The sequence below is a fragment of the Hoplias malabaricus genome, chromosome 15, assembly GCF_029633855.1.
Source record: "Hoplias malabaricus isolate fHopMal1 chromosome 15, fHopMal1.hap1, whole genome shotgun sequence".
NCBI lineage: Eukaryota > Metazoa > Chordata > Actinopteri > Characiformes > Erythrinidae > Hoplias > Hoplias malabaricus.
Window position 1 is genome coordinate 2,191,069 of NC_089814.1, and position 14,126 is coordinate 2,205,194.

General features: G+C 35.3%; 1 protein-coding gene across 2 annotated transcripts; it reads left to right on the forward strand.

Moving 5' to 3' along the window:
• Window positions 1-7,152: 7,152 nt before the first annotated feature.
• LOC136668907 (uncharacterized) lies at window positions 7,153-13,786 on the forward strand. Of its 2 annotated transcripts, none has more exons than XM_066646653.1 (9): window positions 7,153-7,264; window positions 7,732-7,923; window positions 8,016-8,327; window positions 8,418-8,795; window positions 8,887-9,006; window positions 11,444-11,521; window positions 12,100-12,177; window positions 12,826-12,857; window positions 12,945-13,786. In XM_066646653.1, the coding sequence occupies exons 1-9, from the start codon at window positions 7,177-7,179 to the stop codon at window positions 13,008-13,010; spliced, it is 1,344 nt and encodes a 447-aa protein (XP_066502750.1). In that variant the 5' UTR covers window positions 7,153-7,176; the 3' UTR covers window positions 13,011-13,786. The 2 variants fall into 2 exon arrangements, with proteins under 2 accessions (XP_066502750.1, XP_066502752.1); XM_066646655.1 differs by having other exon boundaries at window positions 12,948-13,786.
• The last annotated feature ends 340 nt before the right edge of the window (window positions 13,787-14,126 follow it).

The following is a 14,126-nucleotide window of genomic DNA, read 5'->3' on the forward strand; positions in this document are numbered from 1 at the left end:
TCCCTCAAAGAATGAGATGCTGGAAATCAGGGAAACAACACAAACCAAAAGTTGCCAGAGGGCAAAGCTGATGCAGACGACAGAGAACTCTGTCTGTTCAACCAGTCCTCTCCTGTCTTTCATTTATGAATTATATCATTAATTATATAGAATAGTTTAAAGGCAGCACGTTGGCGCAGCAGGTAGTGTCGCAGTCACACAGCTCCAGGGTCCTGGAGGTTGTGGGTTCAAATCCTGCTCCTGATGACTGTCTGTGAGGAGTTTGGTGTGTTCTCCCAGTGTCCGCATGGGTTTAGGTTTCCTCTCACAGTCCAAAAACACATGTTGGCAGGTGACTGGAGACTCAAAAGTGTCCGTAGGTCTGAATGTGTGTGAGTGTGTGTTGCGCCCAATGGCTCCAGACACACCACCATCCTAAACCAGATATGTGGCTACAGATAATGAATTAATAGTTTGAAGTTTTCTCTCACAATGACATTTCGAAACCAGTTTACACTAGAACGAGTAAAGCTACGATTTGTTTCTTAAGGGAAACTGTTCTCAATTCCACGCTCCCCTGCTGCGAGACACTTGGTGCTCAGTGTTATGTTAATAGCCCACAGTGCGTATAAACATGGACCAACACCCCTCACCCTCCTCAGCCCAAGCTTTTTAAAACCTCAAATACTTCTGTATGTATCTTCTTCTTCAGTAACAGTCATTACTGAATTATCTTTAATTTTACTGAACTTTCCTTCGATGTTATTATATGTGACAAAAATCTAGACGATACCGCCTCCACTCTCATTTTGTTATTTGTTAGCTTTCTTTTGTTGGTCACATTATGGCTAAGACACTTTCTCCATATTTGTTTTTTTTTATTGATTCACTGCTCATGCTAAGCAAAATACATTAAATTCTACTGTTCCAGGACTCATCAGAAGATAAAATGTTATTTGTTACATCATTATTTTTACAATATTGACATTTCTTTTTGTCTCATTGTTTGTCCAGGCTTTTACATTTTTTTTTATTATTAAATATAAACTCGCAGGCCGACTAAAACCCCAAACACTACAGATATCTTCATAAATGCTATTGAAAGGTTTACCTCATAAATATATAATATATAATATATTGCTATATTGTAAAAAGTCCAAGATAAAAGCAAAGGTTGCCAATTTTAAAACAATATTTAAACAATAATAAAAATGATAAACTACAGCCAAAAAGAAATCTGACTATGCATAGTTTGATTAATCACTCTCTTTCTCTCTCATATTCTAATTTTATGACAAGCACCTATATATACAGGCGCTGGTCATAGAATTAGAATATCATGAAAATTTGATTTATTTCAGTAATTTCATTCAAAAAATGATACTTGTGTATTATACTCATTCATTACACACAGACTGATATAGTTCAAGTGTTTATTTCTTTTAATTTGATGATTATAACTGACACCTAATGAAAACCCCAAATTCAGTGTCTCAGAAAATTAGAATATTGTGAAAAGGTTCAATATTGAAGACACCTGGTGCCACACTCTAATCAGTGAATTAACTCAGAACAATTGTAAAGGCCTTTAAATAGTCTCTCAGTCTAGTTCTGTAGGCTCCACACTCATGGGGAAGACTGTGGACTTGACAGTTGTCTAAAAGACGACCACTGACACCTTACATAAGCAGGACAATACACAAAAGGCCATTGTAAAGAGGCTGTTCAAAGAGCTCTGTACCCAAGAACATTAATAGAGAGGCGAAGGGAAGGAAAAGATGTGGTAGAAAAAAGTGTTCAAGCAATAGGGATAACTGCACCCTGGAGAGGACTGTGATACAAAACCCATTCAAAAATGTGGGGGAGATTCACAAAGACTGGACTGCAGCTGGAGTCAGTGCTTTAAGAACCACCACCACACAGACGTATGTAAGACATGGGTTTCAGCGTCGCATTCTTTGTGTCAAGCCACTCTCAAACAAGAGACCACGTCAGGAGCGTCTCACTTCCAAAAAGGACTGGAGTGCTGCTGCGCAGTCCACAGTTATGTTCTCTGATGAAAGTAAATTTAGCATTTCCTTTTTTGCATTTTCATTTGAAATTTTGCATTTTCATGTGAAGTCCAAGGTCAATGCAGCCATCTACCAAGAAGTTTTAGAGCACTTCATGCTTCCTGCTGCTGACTATGGAGATGCAGATTTCATTTTCCAACAGTACCTGGCACCTGCACACAGTGCCAAAGCTACGAGTACCTGGTTTAAGGACCATGGTGTCCCTGTTCTTAATCGGCCACCAAACTCGCATGACCTTAACCCCATAGAAAATCTATGGCGTATTGTGAAGAGGAAGATGCAATACTCCAGACCCAACAATGCAGAAGAGCTGAAGGCCACTATCAGAGCAACCTGGGCTCTCATAACACCTGAGCAGTGCCACAGAATGATCGACTCCATGCCACGATGCATTGCTGCAGTAATTCAGACAAAAGGAGCCCCAACTAAGTATTGAGTGCTGTGCATGCTCATACTTTTCAGTTGGCCAGGATTTTTAAAAATGCTTTTTTTTGTATTGGTCTTAAGTAATATTCTAATTTTCTATTATAATTATCAAATTAAAAAATTACTTTAATCATCAAATTAAAAAAAAATCAATTTACATATATCAGTCTGTGTGTTATGAATGAGTATAATATTCAAGATTCACTTTTTAAATGGAATTGCTGAAATAAATTCTCATGTTATTTTTTCATGATATTCTAATTTTATGACCAGTACCTGTGTATATATATACCACCTACTTCAAACCGATTGAAATACATTTGTGTGCAATAAGAGTGGTGCGATAAGAAAAGAAAAAATTGCACCAAAGTAGTGCAGATAAATTAACCAATGAACCTAGATCCAAATTACAGAAATATATAAACTAGCTATATCTCTCTCTTTCTTTCTCTGAGAACTCTTGCATCCTTTGGTGAGTTCTCTGACCCTAGCTTTTCCTCATTAACATAAGAAAGTGTAGCTGACAGTCCACTAATGGGCTGCAAATGGAGGGGTCTTGTTCTCAGTATCCTGAAATTTCAGTCACGTTAGTGTTAAAACACTCTTCTGAGAGATGTTTTACTCATAACACCAGGTAAAATTCATCAGGAATTATTTTGCTTTGTCAGTGACAGATGTGCTTTTGTGGCATCGTAGGAGAGCTGGACGCTCTCTTTAGTGCAGCACCAGGTTTGTTTTGGAGAGAGGGTGTTTGAGCGAGTGTGTTTCGTAATAAATTCAGACACTGAATGAATATCTATTTTCATGTGTTTTATATTCGAAGGGCTCCTACACTGTGGTGGTTGAGAGTACGTTTCTGTTGTTTAACCTGCTGTGTGTGTGTGTGTGTGAGTGTGTGCTATCTGTATGTGTGTGTGCTAAGCACAAAAAAAGCCCTAAGTTATTGGACAGATAACAATAACTAATATATTCACATATCGGCAAATAATATATCGGCTGCTGATATATTGTGCATCACTGATATTTCTTATTTTCACTCAGTATGATATATTCTCAATATTGATATGAACAATAAAAAAGCCACAGAACATCTGCAAAGAACTGAAAGCAACACGACATCACCATCAAACAAAAACCTCTTGGCTTTGGCAATATTCTTATTTTCAAACTGACTTTAGAACTGAGTGTCAACTGAAATATTGAAAATGTATTTAAAAATCATATAATTGTTACTGAAACCTTTTGTTTGGTGATGTACGTTAATATTGAACTATTGTCCAGCTCTACATTGTACACTATGTTACACAGTTATCTGTCTAAGGTTATGACACATCAGGAAGCCATCTGATATTTGGAAGAGACTGAAATGGCATTATTCATTAAGAAAAGAGTTAATTTACTTTTGAATCTGTTTTAGAGTCCAGTCCGGTTCAGACACAACACTTCAGTACGGTTTGAGTTCTTACATCTACAGTTGTGTTCAGGCTGTTTGTTTGAGCAGAGAGAACTCACACAATCTGGAGAAATGGTTACTGTACATCGTTTCTATTTGTAATAAAGCAGTGGAAAATGACTCTGTGTTACAGAGGGGAGTGACACTAAACAGTATTTCTCATGTAGTTTGCTGTATCTAGGTGTTAAACAAAGCTCTTTGAGGGGAAAGCTATTTTAAATAAGTTTGAAGTGACTCAGCTGAGAAGTGTAGCCCTTGCTTGGTACTGCCACCTCTTCACTTTGACCTTTATTTACAGGAAATTTACTGACAGACTCAGAATATATCTCAGCTGTCTCTCTCAGAGGGAGCTTTATCTCTGGAGCTTATCTGAGGTGTTATATAATCTTTAACAAAACCACAACAACACACTCCAGAGAATTACAGCTAAATGTCAATTATGTGTCTACATTTATTTCAGTGTGATTTCTGCGTTCAGAATAAACTCAAAACTACATAAAGAAACCCTGCAGCGTACGGTGTCTGCTTTATTTATATACAGTTTTATGTCAAAGTCGTGTCTCTCTGTAATATGTACAAATTATTTATTTTAAACTAAATTATACTTACATTATTATCTCCACAGGAACATGTTTCAAGATGCAATTAGTGTTTATTTTTGTAGCATTTTCAAAAGTTTTTAAGGTTACATTATATTTAGAGTAGAAACAGTGACACATTTAAGTGCATTTTTCACTTATTTTAATTTAGAAAAATCAACAGAAATCCAAATATATTAATGTTAGAAAAAATACATGTTTAAATCTAAATCTATCTCTTTCTAAGTGAATTCCCTGCTAATTTAGTGCCCTATATTTTAGTATAAAACACATCAAATGTGGCACATGCAAAATGTTTGTCTCTTATTTTGTTTTATTAATCTTTAAATCAGAGAATTAACAGAAATTGTGCTTAAATGCACAGGACACGGCCAAACATAAGAACGGCTTTCTGCAGAAGAGGTATTGACTTTTGTTCACTTAGAAAATCAAAAAGATCTGTAGGCTTTAATCTTTGTTTAAATATTACTAATGCAAACATTTACACCAACACACACACATTTACACTAACACACACACATTTACACCAACACACACACATTTACACTAACACACACACATTCTCTCCTAAAATTCACAGTTCCATCGGCCGCCACTTAACCAATGCCTCGCTGTGTGTTGTTCGTTTCTGTGGTTTCTGTGTTTGTGTTTGTGTTTGTGTGAATGTGACCAATGGATGGAAACTTCCACTTTACACAACTCAATGCAGTGAGTGAAATCACAAGTCAATGATCTATAATTACTCATGATGAGGTTATAATAAGATGATATAATTCAGCTTATGTCCACATGACTTAAACTAGTGAAACATAATGATCCTGTAATGTACTTAATGTTTTTACATCAAAGGGTTAAAGGAAATTAAATAATTTGCCCCTGAGATGAATTTGTGATATTACAATGTAAAGTATGTAATATTATTAATAAAAACATATTTTCAGTGTAGTGTAGCGATGGAATAAGACAATTTTACTGGAGAAAATCACTTCAAAATGCCTTGACAGTGTAAATAAAAGCTGATATTTTACATCTCATTACAATTGATCTCAGAACATGAAAATATTGGTGTTGGATTTAAGATATTTTCACTGTTAGAGGTCAGTGAGGAAGTGAGGAGACACACTCATATATTTGAATGTCAAAGAAAACAAAAAAATCTTTCCAGTAAAGTAAGTAAACCCAAAATGTAATTTGTGTCGTTATCAGACTCATACTTTATGATTTACTGATACTACTGTGTTTCTTTTTTTTTTGTGTGTGTTTATGGTTCAAATGGTATGTTCTTCTCTCTCCAAGACCCTCACAGCCCTGGGGGCTGAAACCACACCACAGCCGTATTCATGACCACATTGTTTACCAACCTTAACGGTAAAAACGGGTGCTGCTTTTTTCTATTTTAGTTGCCTGTTCAAGCTCAGTGTTTATAGGGGCAGCAGACAAGGAGAGTAGGGACTGTAGCAGAAAATCCATTCAGACACTGATACTGTGAACCTTTCCACCAAAAGAAGATTCTCCTCCCTGTGCTCTTCATTGAACCACCCTCTGTGTTTCCATCACGACATGGGGCCTACGTTGCACCAGATATTCTGATACACCTCACTAGGCCACAGCCCTCCGTCGACTGATATAAAGCTAATAAGTGGAAAATGTACCATCACTCACTACAGAAATGAGGAGAGAGACAGTGGAGGTCTGTGAAGGTTCTGAATACTTCACCACATGTGGACTGATAGTTATTTGTATTAATTTCACCAGTGGGAATGTTTCTCCTGAACTATTCCTTCCACGCCACTCTATAAATCTGTTAATCACAGCCCGGTCCTGTGACTCCTGCCCATCCCTGACACACCCAACAACAGCTGTATCACCTGAAAGGTTCTGCAGATTGCAACTATCTGGGTTGAGTTTGTTTGTTGTTAGGGTTAGGGTTACTTTTTAGTAAGATTTTTGTGTGGACAGGAAGAAAACCTTTTTTAAATATACACTGTGTGGACACGGCCTGTGTTTCCCACTGAGTAACGAAGGTTGTATTTTGTTACTTCAGTGTTGTCCAGGTGTGACTGTGTCTTGTGCAGCATAAAGATGACTGCAGTGTCCACACAGACATGTTGGCGATAAGTAAACTGCTGGGAGTCTACTGAAGATTTGACCACAGATCTCAGCTGAGTCCGTCACACTTCCTCAGAATCAGATTAAACAGATGTGGTAATACAGCAGAGCTTTTTACTCTTTCTCTGTTTCAGTTCAATTTTTCTATTCACAATAGATTTATTTGCATTGACTGTGAGAGTACAATGTTCCCAAAGCACATAAACATTACAGAAAATGTTGGTGAATACATTTAATTAATATCAAATTATATATAATTAATAATGTTGGGGGTTGGGAGGGGGTTGAGATATTGTCCCCCAGGTGGTGACAGTTTTTCAAATATTTCACATCTTTCTCTCTCTCTCTCTCTCTCCCTCTCTCCTGTCTCTCTCTCTCTCTCTCTCTCTCTCTCTCTCAGTACCCAATGCTGAGCTTACTTTCTGCTTTTTACTTCCTGTGGTTTGTTTGTTAGAGTGTGTTTGACCAATGGATGGAAACATCCACTATTCGTGGCTCATAACAGGAAATATGCGAGTGGGGTTCTGGTAATTGAATCATGATTAAGTTTCCTCTGTCTTTCAGAATGTCAGTGAGGATTTTAATTTGTTTTATTTGTTGTTTTAGTGAAACTACACTCACCAGTGGTAAGTTCAAAACTTTTGATTAGATTCATTTATGGGAAAATATTAGTGACGTTTCTGACACAACTCGGAAGACTTTGACTTGGGCACCATTCTCCAAACAGATCTCTTAAGACATCACAGCATCTTTAATGTAGAGGAGGATATGTCGAATAATTCCCATTATGTTATTGTTCAATTTGAAGGTTTTTGTTTTTCTTTTTCTGAAGTGATTTTATTCAGTGAAAATCTCTCATTACACTTGAAGAAAACCTGACTGATATATAGCACTGTTCCCAAATACAAACTACCAGATAAAATCACTTTTATAGGACATATATGTGTGTGTGTGTGTCTGTGTGTGTATTATTTCACTTGCAATAACTCTGACTTTTACCTGAGCACTAACAGTGTGAACAAAAATATTTATCATTTGCATCCATTTTTTACTTTTTTACTGTCTCTCTCTCTTTTTTTTTTTTTTTTTTTAGAAACGATTACTCTGGTTGCCCCAGGGAACGATGTCTCTTTTAGTTGCTCCAGTCGGACAGAACCTCAGCATGAAAATATAAAAATATTACATTATTTAAACAAAGACCATCTCTATATAAAACACTTTCAACAGCAGAATCAGGGGGAATACATTTGTGATGATAGAAAAATAAAGTTGGAACTGAAAAGTGGTAAGTATTTAAACAGCTACTGACATGTTTATGTAACGATGATGATGATGATGATGATGAAGATGTTTAAATGCTTGGTGTGTTTATCGCAGCATCATCGAATGATGAGTCGGTACTGTTTCGGGGCAGTGAGGGAGATTCAGCCTTTCTCTTCTGCAAAGTACTGATCTCTGCATCAAGAACAGCCACATGGTTCTGGAAAAGCAGAAATCCACATGAAAATCATGTAAAACTCACACAGGACACAGCTCACTTTGGAAACAGGCTCAGTTTCAAAAATAAGGACAATGACTTTTCTTTAAGTATCTCACCTATAGACTGGAGCGACTCGGGGAACTATGAATGTAAACGTATCAAAGGATCAGCTATAGCCAAGACTTTATTTAAACTTGTGGTGGTGAGAGGTAACTAACATCTGTTTATTCAATATTTAGCCCTGTTTACTTTACTGTTAAATAATGAAACATTGAAATCCTTTCCTTTCTCCTCCACAGTTAAATCTAACTCCTCACAGTTAACTCAGGGGGATGATGCTGAGTTAAAGTGTGAAGTTTCTCATCAGAATCAGAACATAGAACTCTTCTGGATCAACACAGAAACCCAGGAGCACTTTCCAAACCCACATCACCTGAAGAACGTTACGATGGAGCAGAGGAACTGGACCTGTGCTGTGTTTAATGGCTCTGATCTAAAAGCTCTTATTCCATTAACTCTCAACATCAGTTACTCACTCCCCACCACCATCCCCACCCCCCCCAACCCCACCAATGCAGCTTCAACTCTCCACCACACGTCATGTGAGTCACACAATCCGAAACAAACAAGAAATGGACCTGAAATTCATTGGACTTCACCAGGCTCTGACTCACAGGGTATGCACAGCCACGTTCATTACCATATTCAAAGTGGAATTTTCATGTAAATAATGAACAACTGATGTAGTTTCATTTGAACATTCGATAGGAACCAGTAAGCCTCAGAAAATCTTAATCTTCACTGGACTCTTCTTCATCCTCGGAGCACTGCTTAGTGTTGTGTGGTGGAGACAAAGGGCTAAAAATATGGAAATTTACGCACAAACAGGTATTGGTGCTTTTTTTGTTGCAATTATTTGTCATTGTACAATGAAATGTGTTCTCCACACGTAAACATCTGTGGCAGGGAACACACACACTAGTGCACTAGGGGCTGCGAACACACACCCAGAGAGGCAGCCAGCCATCTCTAGTTGTGGGTTCGGTGCCTTGCTTAAGGGCACCTTAGTGGAAATCAAATCAACAACCTTTCAGTCCTAAGCACTCTTCTCTAACCATTAGGCCACGGAAATTGGACTTGAAGGGGTTTAAAGGGATGATGACTTGAGTACTAATCATGTTCAAGTCCAGCTCATGCACCTAATAAATGAAAGCTTGGTCAACATATCGGTACCAGGAGTAAGAGTTATAAGACTTTTAATTTTGTTTAATATCAGACTTCAGCTTGAACATCATTCATTAAAATGAACACTTGGACACCAGCTTTAACTTGAAAATGAGCGCAATGACTCAAACAAAACTGAAAAAAAGCAAACAATGTGAAACACCTGTTAATAGACTGACTGTATATTGACTTGGGACTTGACTGTACCTTTCGAGGTCTTTACACAAAACTTGAGTGTATGACTTGGGACTTAACTTGAAACCTGTCTGGACACCATGAAATGGTGTTTTATAGTAACAACCGTACAACAGTACAGTGAAATCGGACCATGGCATTTAACCCACCCTTGGCGGTGAACATACACCCAGAGTGGCAGATAGCCATCATCCTCACACTGGGAGAATTTTGGGGGTGAACTGCTTTGCTCAAGGGCACTTCAGCTGTGGATGTTCCTGCCGGTTGAAGGGCCAGAGCCCCACCAGTACACAGCCGTGTCCCTAAGCATTAGGCCACGTCTGATGGACCTTATGAAATTATGCTTGCTTTTGATTTTGATTGTCTCTGTCTGAAATTTGACATTTTTATTGACTTAGGACTTCTCTTAAAAAAGTGTTGTGACGAGGTCAGAGAAGTTCGGCTTATTTCCAGCATTAATTAGAATTCAAATAAGTTTCAACAGATAAAATGGGTGGCCTTTCAGAAATTGAATGTGAAGTGATATTTGTTGCTGGTTTTAGAATTTGAAACATTGATTCATTCGGAGTCTTTCAAATACAACGTTCTTCGAAATTTAACAAAATTGGAAACTGGAATAGAAAAAAAGTGTGCCTGGTTACTGTAATTTCTTTGCTGCTTCAGTTTATCCATGTAACAACATAATGCAACATATGCTCTGGATAAAATTCTAAATTGCAGATTTAAATGTAAACATAGGCATGTATTCTCACTGGATTGAGAACCCTGAACAGTCTCCAGGTCTCAATCCTATCAGTCATCATTGTGATTAGATGCAAAGGACCTGTCACAGTGACCAAATTCACAGCAAATTCTAGATACAGAACAGAATAAGCCTTATTGTCCAGCAAAGATGGATTTTTTTTCTCCCAATAATTTAATGTCTTAGTGTGTACAAATGTACAAACAAGTTTTAAAGCAATAATGCGTAACATATAATTGTAATTAAAAATTCAAACATTCTCTGCTCTGTTGTCATTTTATGGTAATGTCGTATTAAATATCACAAGTCATTTTATGCAACAAAATATAATCTAAACATGAAGTATTAATCTGCTACCTTCACAATTGCTAACTGAAATCCCCATCTGTAAATCGTCTAAACCCAAACTCACATGTACTTTTGGATACATTATTATCCCTCAGAACAGAACAAACCCATCACAGTCTTCTGCAGCACTGTTTCCTGATGAAGCTCGTTACGAAGGTTATTTTGTGTTTAATAAAATGACAATTGGCATTTTTAATGCTACGTAACAGTTAGCAATAAATGACAAGAGTGGAAGAAACTAAACTTTGCATATACACTACACAAAAAAACACTTTAAAACTTAACTGTACACCTACTATAAACAAGTAATACACATGAAGAGCAGTGATCAAGCATGAGTCAGCAGGATAATGGTGAAGGACATGAAATAATTCTACTAAAGATATGAGTAATAGACGTTAAAATGTAATACTGAAGGATTTCACTCAAACTCTTTGACAATGAGAAGACTTACAGACACTAATCTAATCTAATACTTTCCAACATCAAGCTTTATTAATGAAAAATAAACATATTTTAAATAATGTAAGTCATTTTCTAAATCATTTGTGCCCTTTTCAGTTTCCTGATTAAAATCAATATTAGTCTTTACAATACTTTACAATACTATCAATGTTTCAACTAAACAATACTTGTCATCTATAAAGAAATGGCAACACAAAATACTTAATACAAAAGTGTGTTAAAATAATTACTTATTATTAATTATATTAAATGATCTATATGTTCACTTGGCAATACAGAGGTTTGTATCTATTAAGAAATATTTTACTTTAATTAAAACTACAGTGATTTTATGAAATTCTTTATATTTAGAGAATTCAAAGAAAGGGTGTCCTGCAAGTGTGAGAAGGAGTGTAAACTACTCAGAAGAGAACCTCAGTCTGAAACAAGGTGGGTCAAATTGATATTAAGCATTTTTATACTTTTAAGGATTCCAACTTAATTTATTTAACATTTCCTTAAAAGTTAAACTGCAAAATCAATAATTCCACAAGTGAAATCACCTTAAATCAAGATGTTTTATTATGACAATAATGCTGATATATAACATGTTGCTAATCTTTTTTTATTTTAGTTTTGTTTCTAGAAGATTTTTTTGAAAATACATTATTTAGCAATAAAATCCAATTACACAGACAGATCATTGTGAGTGAACCAGGCATACTGTAGGTCTTAAACTGAACCAAATTACTGCATAATATATTTCCATTTGAGGTATTCACTATAAACAAGTGAATATAAATGACTAGAACTACAGCAAATCATATGACATTTTACAACAGTATCTTTAATAGAAATATTACAGAAACTGACCTGATTATTTCATTTGCAAAGGCATCAGAATTTTTAGAGTATAGGTGTTCAATTTGTATTCTCTTTTTATACAAGACTCAGGGTTCCGTTGTGGTGCTTTGGTTTCATTAGATTTCAGGGCTTTTAAATTGATATTAATGTATATTTTAAATCAGAAAATTCACAAGATGAAAGTCCAGCATTTGTGCGAGACAGTGTCATTTATGCAGAAGTGAGCTTCAGGCCTAAATCAGGTGGGTGACAGTTTAAAAATTCATTTTTATTTCATCAGAATTTGAAGCATGTTCACATTACTCTTTGAATTGTTTTGAAATATTAGATTTTTTTTTATTCTTTTTATATTTTTATTGATATTTTACATAAGAACATGACATACGGCTGTACACTATAAACTGTTCACCAAAATGTTACATATTTTATCCAATATTTTTGATTAAAGGAATGATAATTGCACTTATTTAGTCCTTTCTTACACACTCAAAGTGCTTTACCTTGTTCAGAACATTAGGAATGCACCAGTAATATAACTTTATATAACTTCATATCTACATTCATTTGAAGGTTATATGAGTAATTGAGCGTATAAGCTTATGTCACATATGTTGGGGCATATTTGTAGTTAAATTAAAATAATTTTTCAAACATATATAAGGTAGTATGTATTTGTATGATTTGTGTTTATATACATGTGTGTGTGTGTGTGTGTGTGTGTGTGTATTTGTATATTTTAAACACGAAATACCCAAGGAGTAATACATTTAAAATTTACAGTGCCATAATTTTCAATGTAAATACATAAACACGTTTCTACGGAGGTTGTGTCTGTTGTTACATATAACTGTGTATAACAGGTCAAATATATCATACAAAATTCTTTGCAGATGCAGCTTCCTCTGAACTTGAATCGATTTCTGTGAGTAAACACAAAGTTGAGCACAATGTGCTTTCTACCTTTTCTTTGTTCTTCTGGTTAAAATAACTTTTTTGTGTTTTTATTCAGAAGAAAACTGCAGAGGAATCAGAGGAAGTGCTGTACTCAACTGTTAACATTTGTAAAAGCAAATAACTTAAATATTTATCACATTTGTAAATGTAAACTGTATTTAAAACTGCATTAAATCATTTTAAGTTGTTAGCTGTCATTTGTAGGCTCATTCAACTATTTTTTTTATATGAACTCATATTTTAGAATAACAGTGTAGGAAACCTGTCTTACTGCTGTTAATCTGACAGTGCAGAATCTGTAATTATAAAAATAAAATGTGGGACTTTGAACAGTGTGAGAATCTATTCTATTTAGAATTCACTTATTTATTCACTTACTGCACTGGATCCAATATTAGTCCAAAAATGAGAACACTATACTGTGTGTATAAACAGGAATGTTAAGTTTTCTGGTAAAATTAATCTGAAATTTTCAAACAATTTCAATCCACATTTTGTTTTGTGTTAATGCTTCAAGAATGCAACAATTTTGTTTGTACTTTCTTATTGTTTTACACACTTTTCAAATGCCTTAAACATGTCTAATCAATGCTATTAAAAATCTGTATTTTTATGGAGAGCATTCATTTGTTGGGGGAAAACTAACACTGGAATAAGTAAAAATAATAATAATAATAATAATCTGAAATTAGTTTTTTCCCCCATTTCCAACCCTCTCCTCAGGGAAGATGATAATTCTTGTCCAGTTCCTGGTTTGAATGATTTTATTTTAATTAATACTCAGTTACCTCAAACCCAGCTCTCATATTATGCATTATTTTAGTGTATTTCTGTTTATTAAATTGTAAATTTACCATTAATGCTGTTTAATTTATTTAATTATAATCTGAACAAATGTTAGGCTCCTTTTATGATGCATGAAATGTACTATATACAAATAAATTATATTGTTATCTTTCAAGATGTTAAATTAAAATAAAATAAAATATAAAAATATTTGTGTAGCTGCCTGAGACTTGCACAGTGCTGTTGGTATTTCACCAACATGATCATCCTGCAGTAAATACCACTGAATTCTGAAATGAAAGGTTTAACGTGAAGGATGTAGTTCTCGTTTCTTCAGCTTTAGTGGTTTGAGCTGAGATGTAAGGACATGAGCAGTTTCCTGTCTCATCTGTAAGGGTCTGTATAAGAGAAAACTCTACCGTTTACACAATCTTTACTCTCTGGTTGTGGT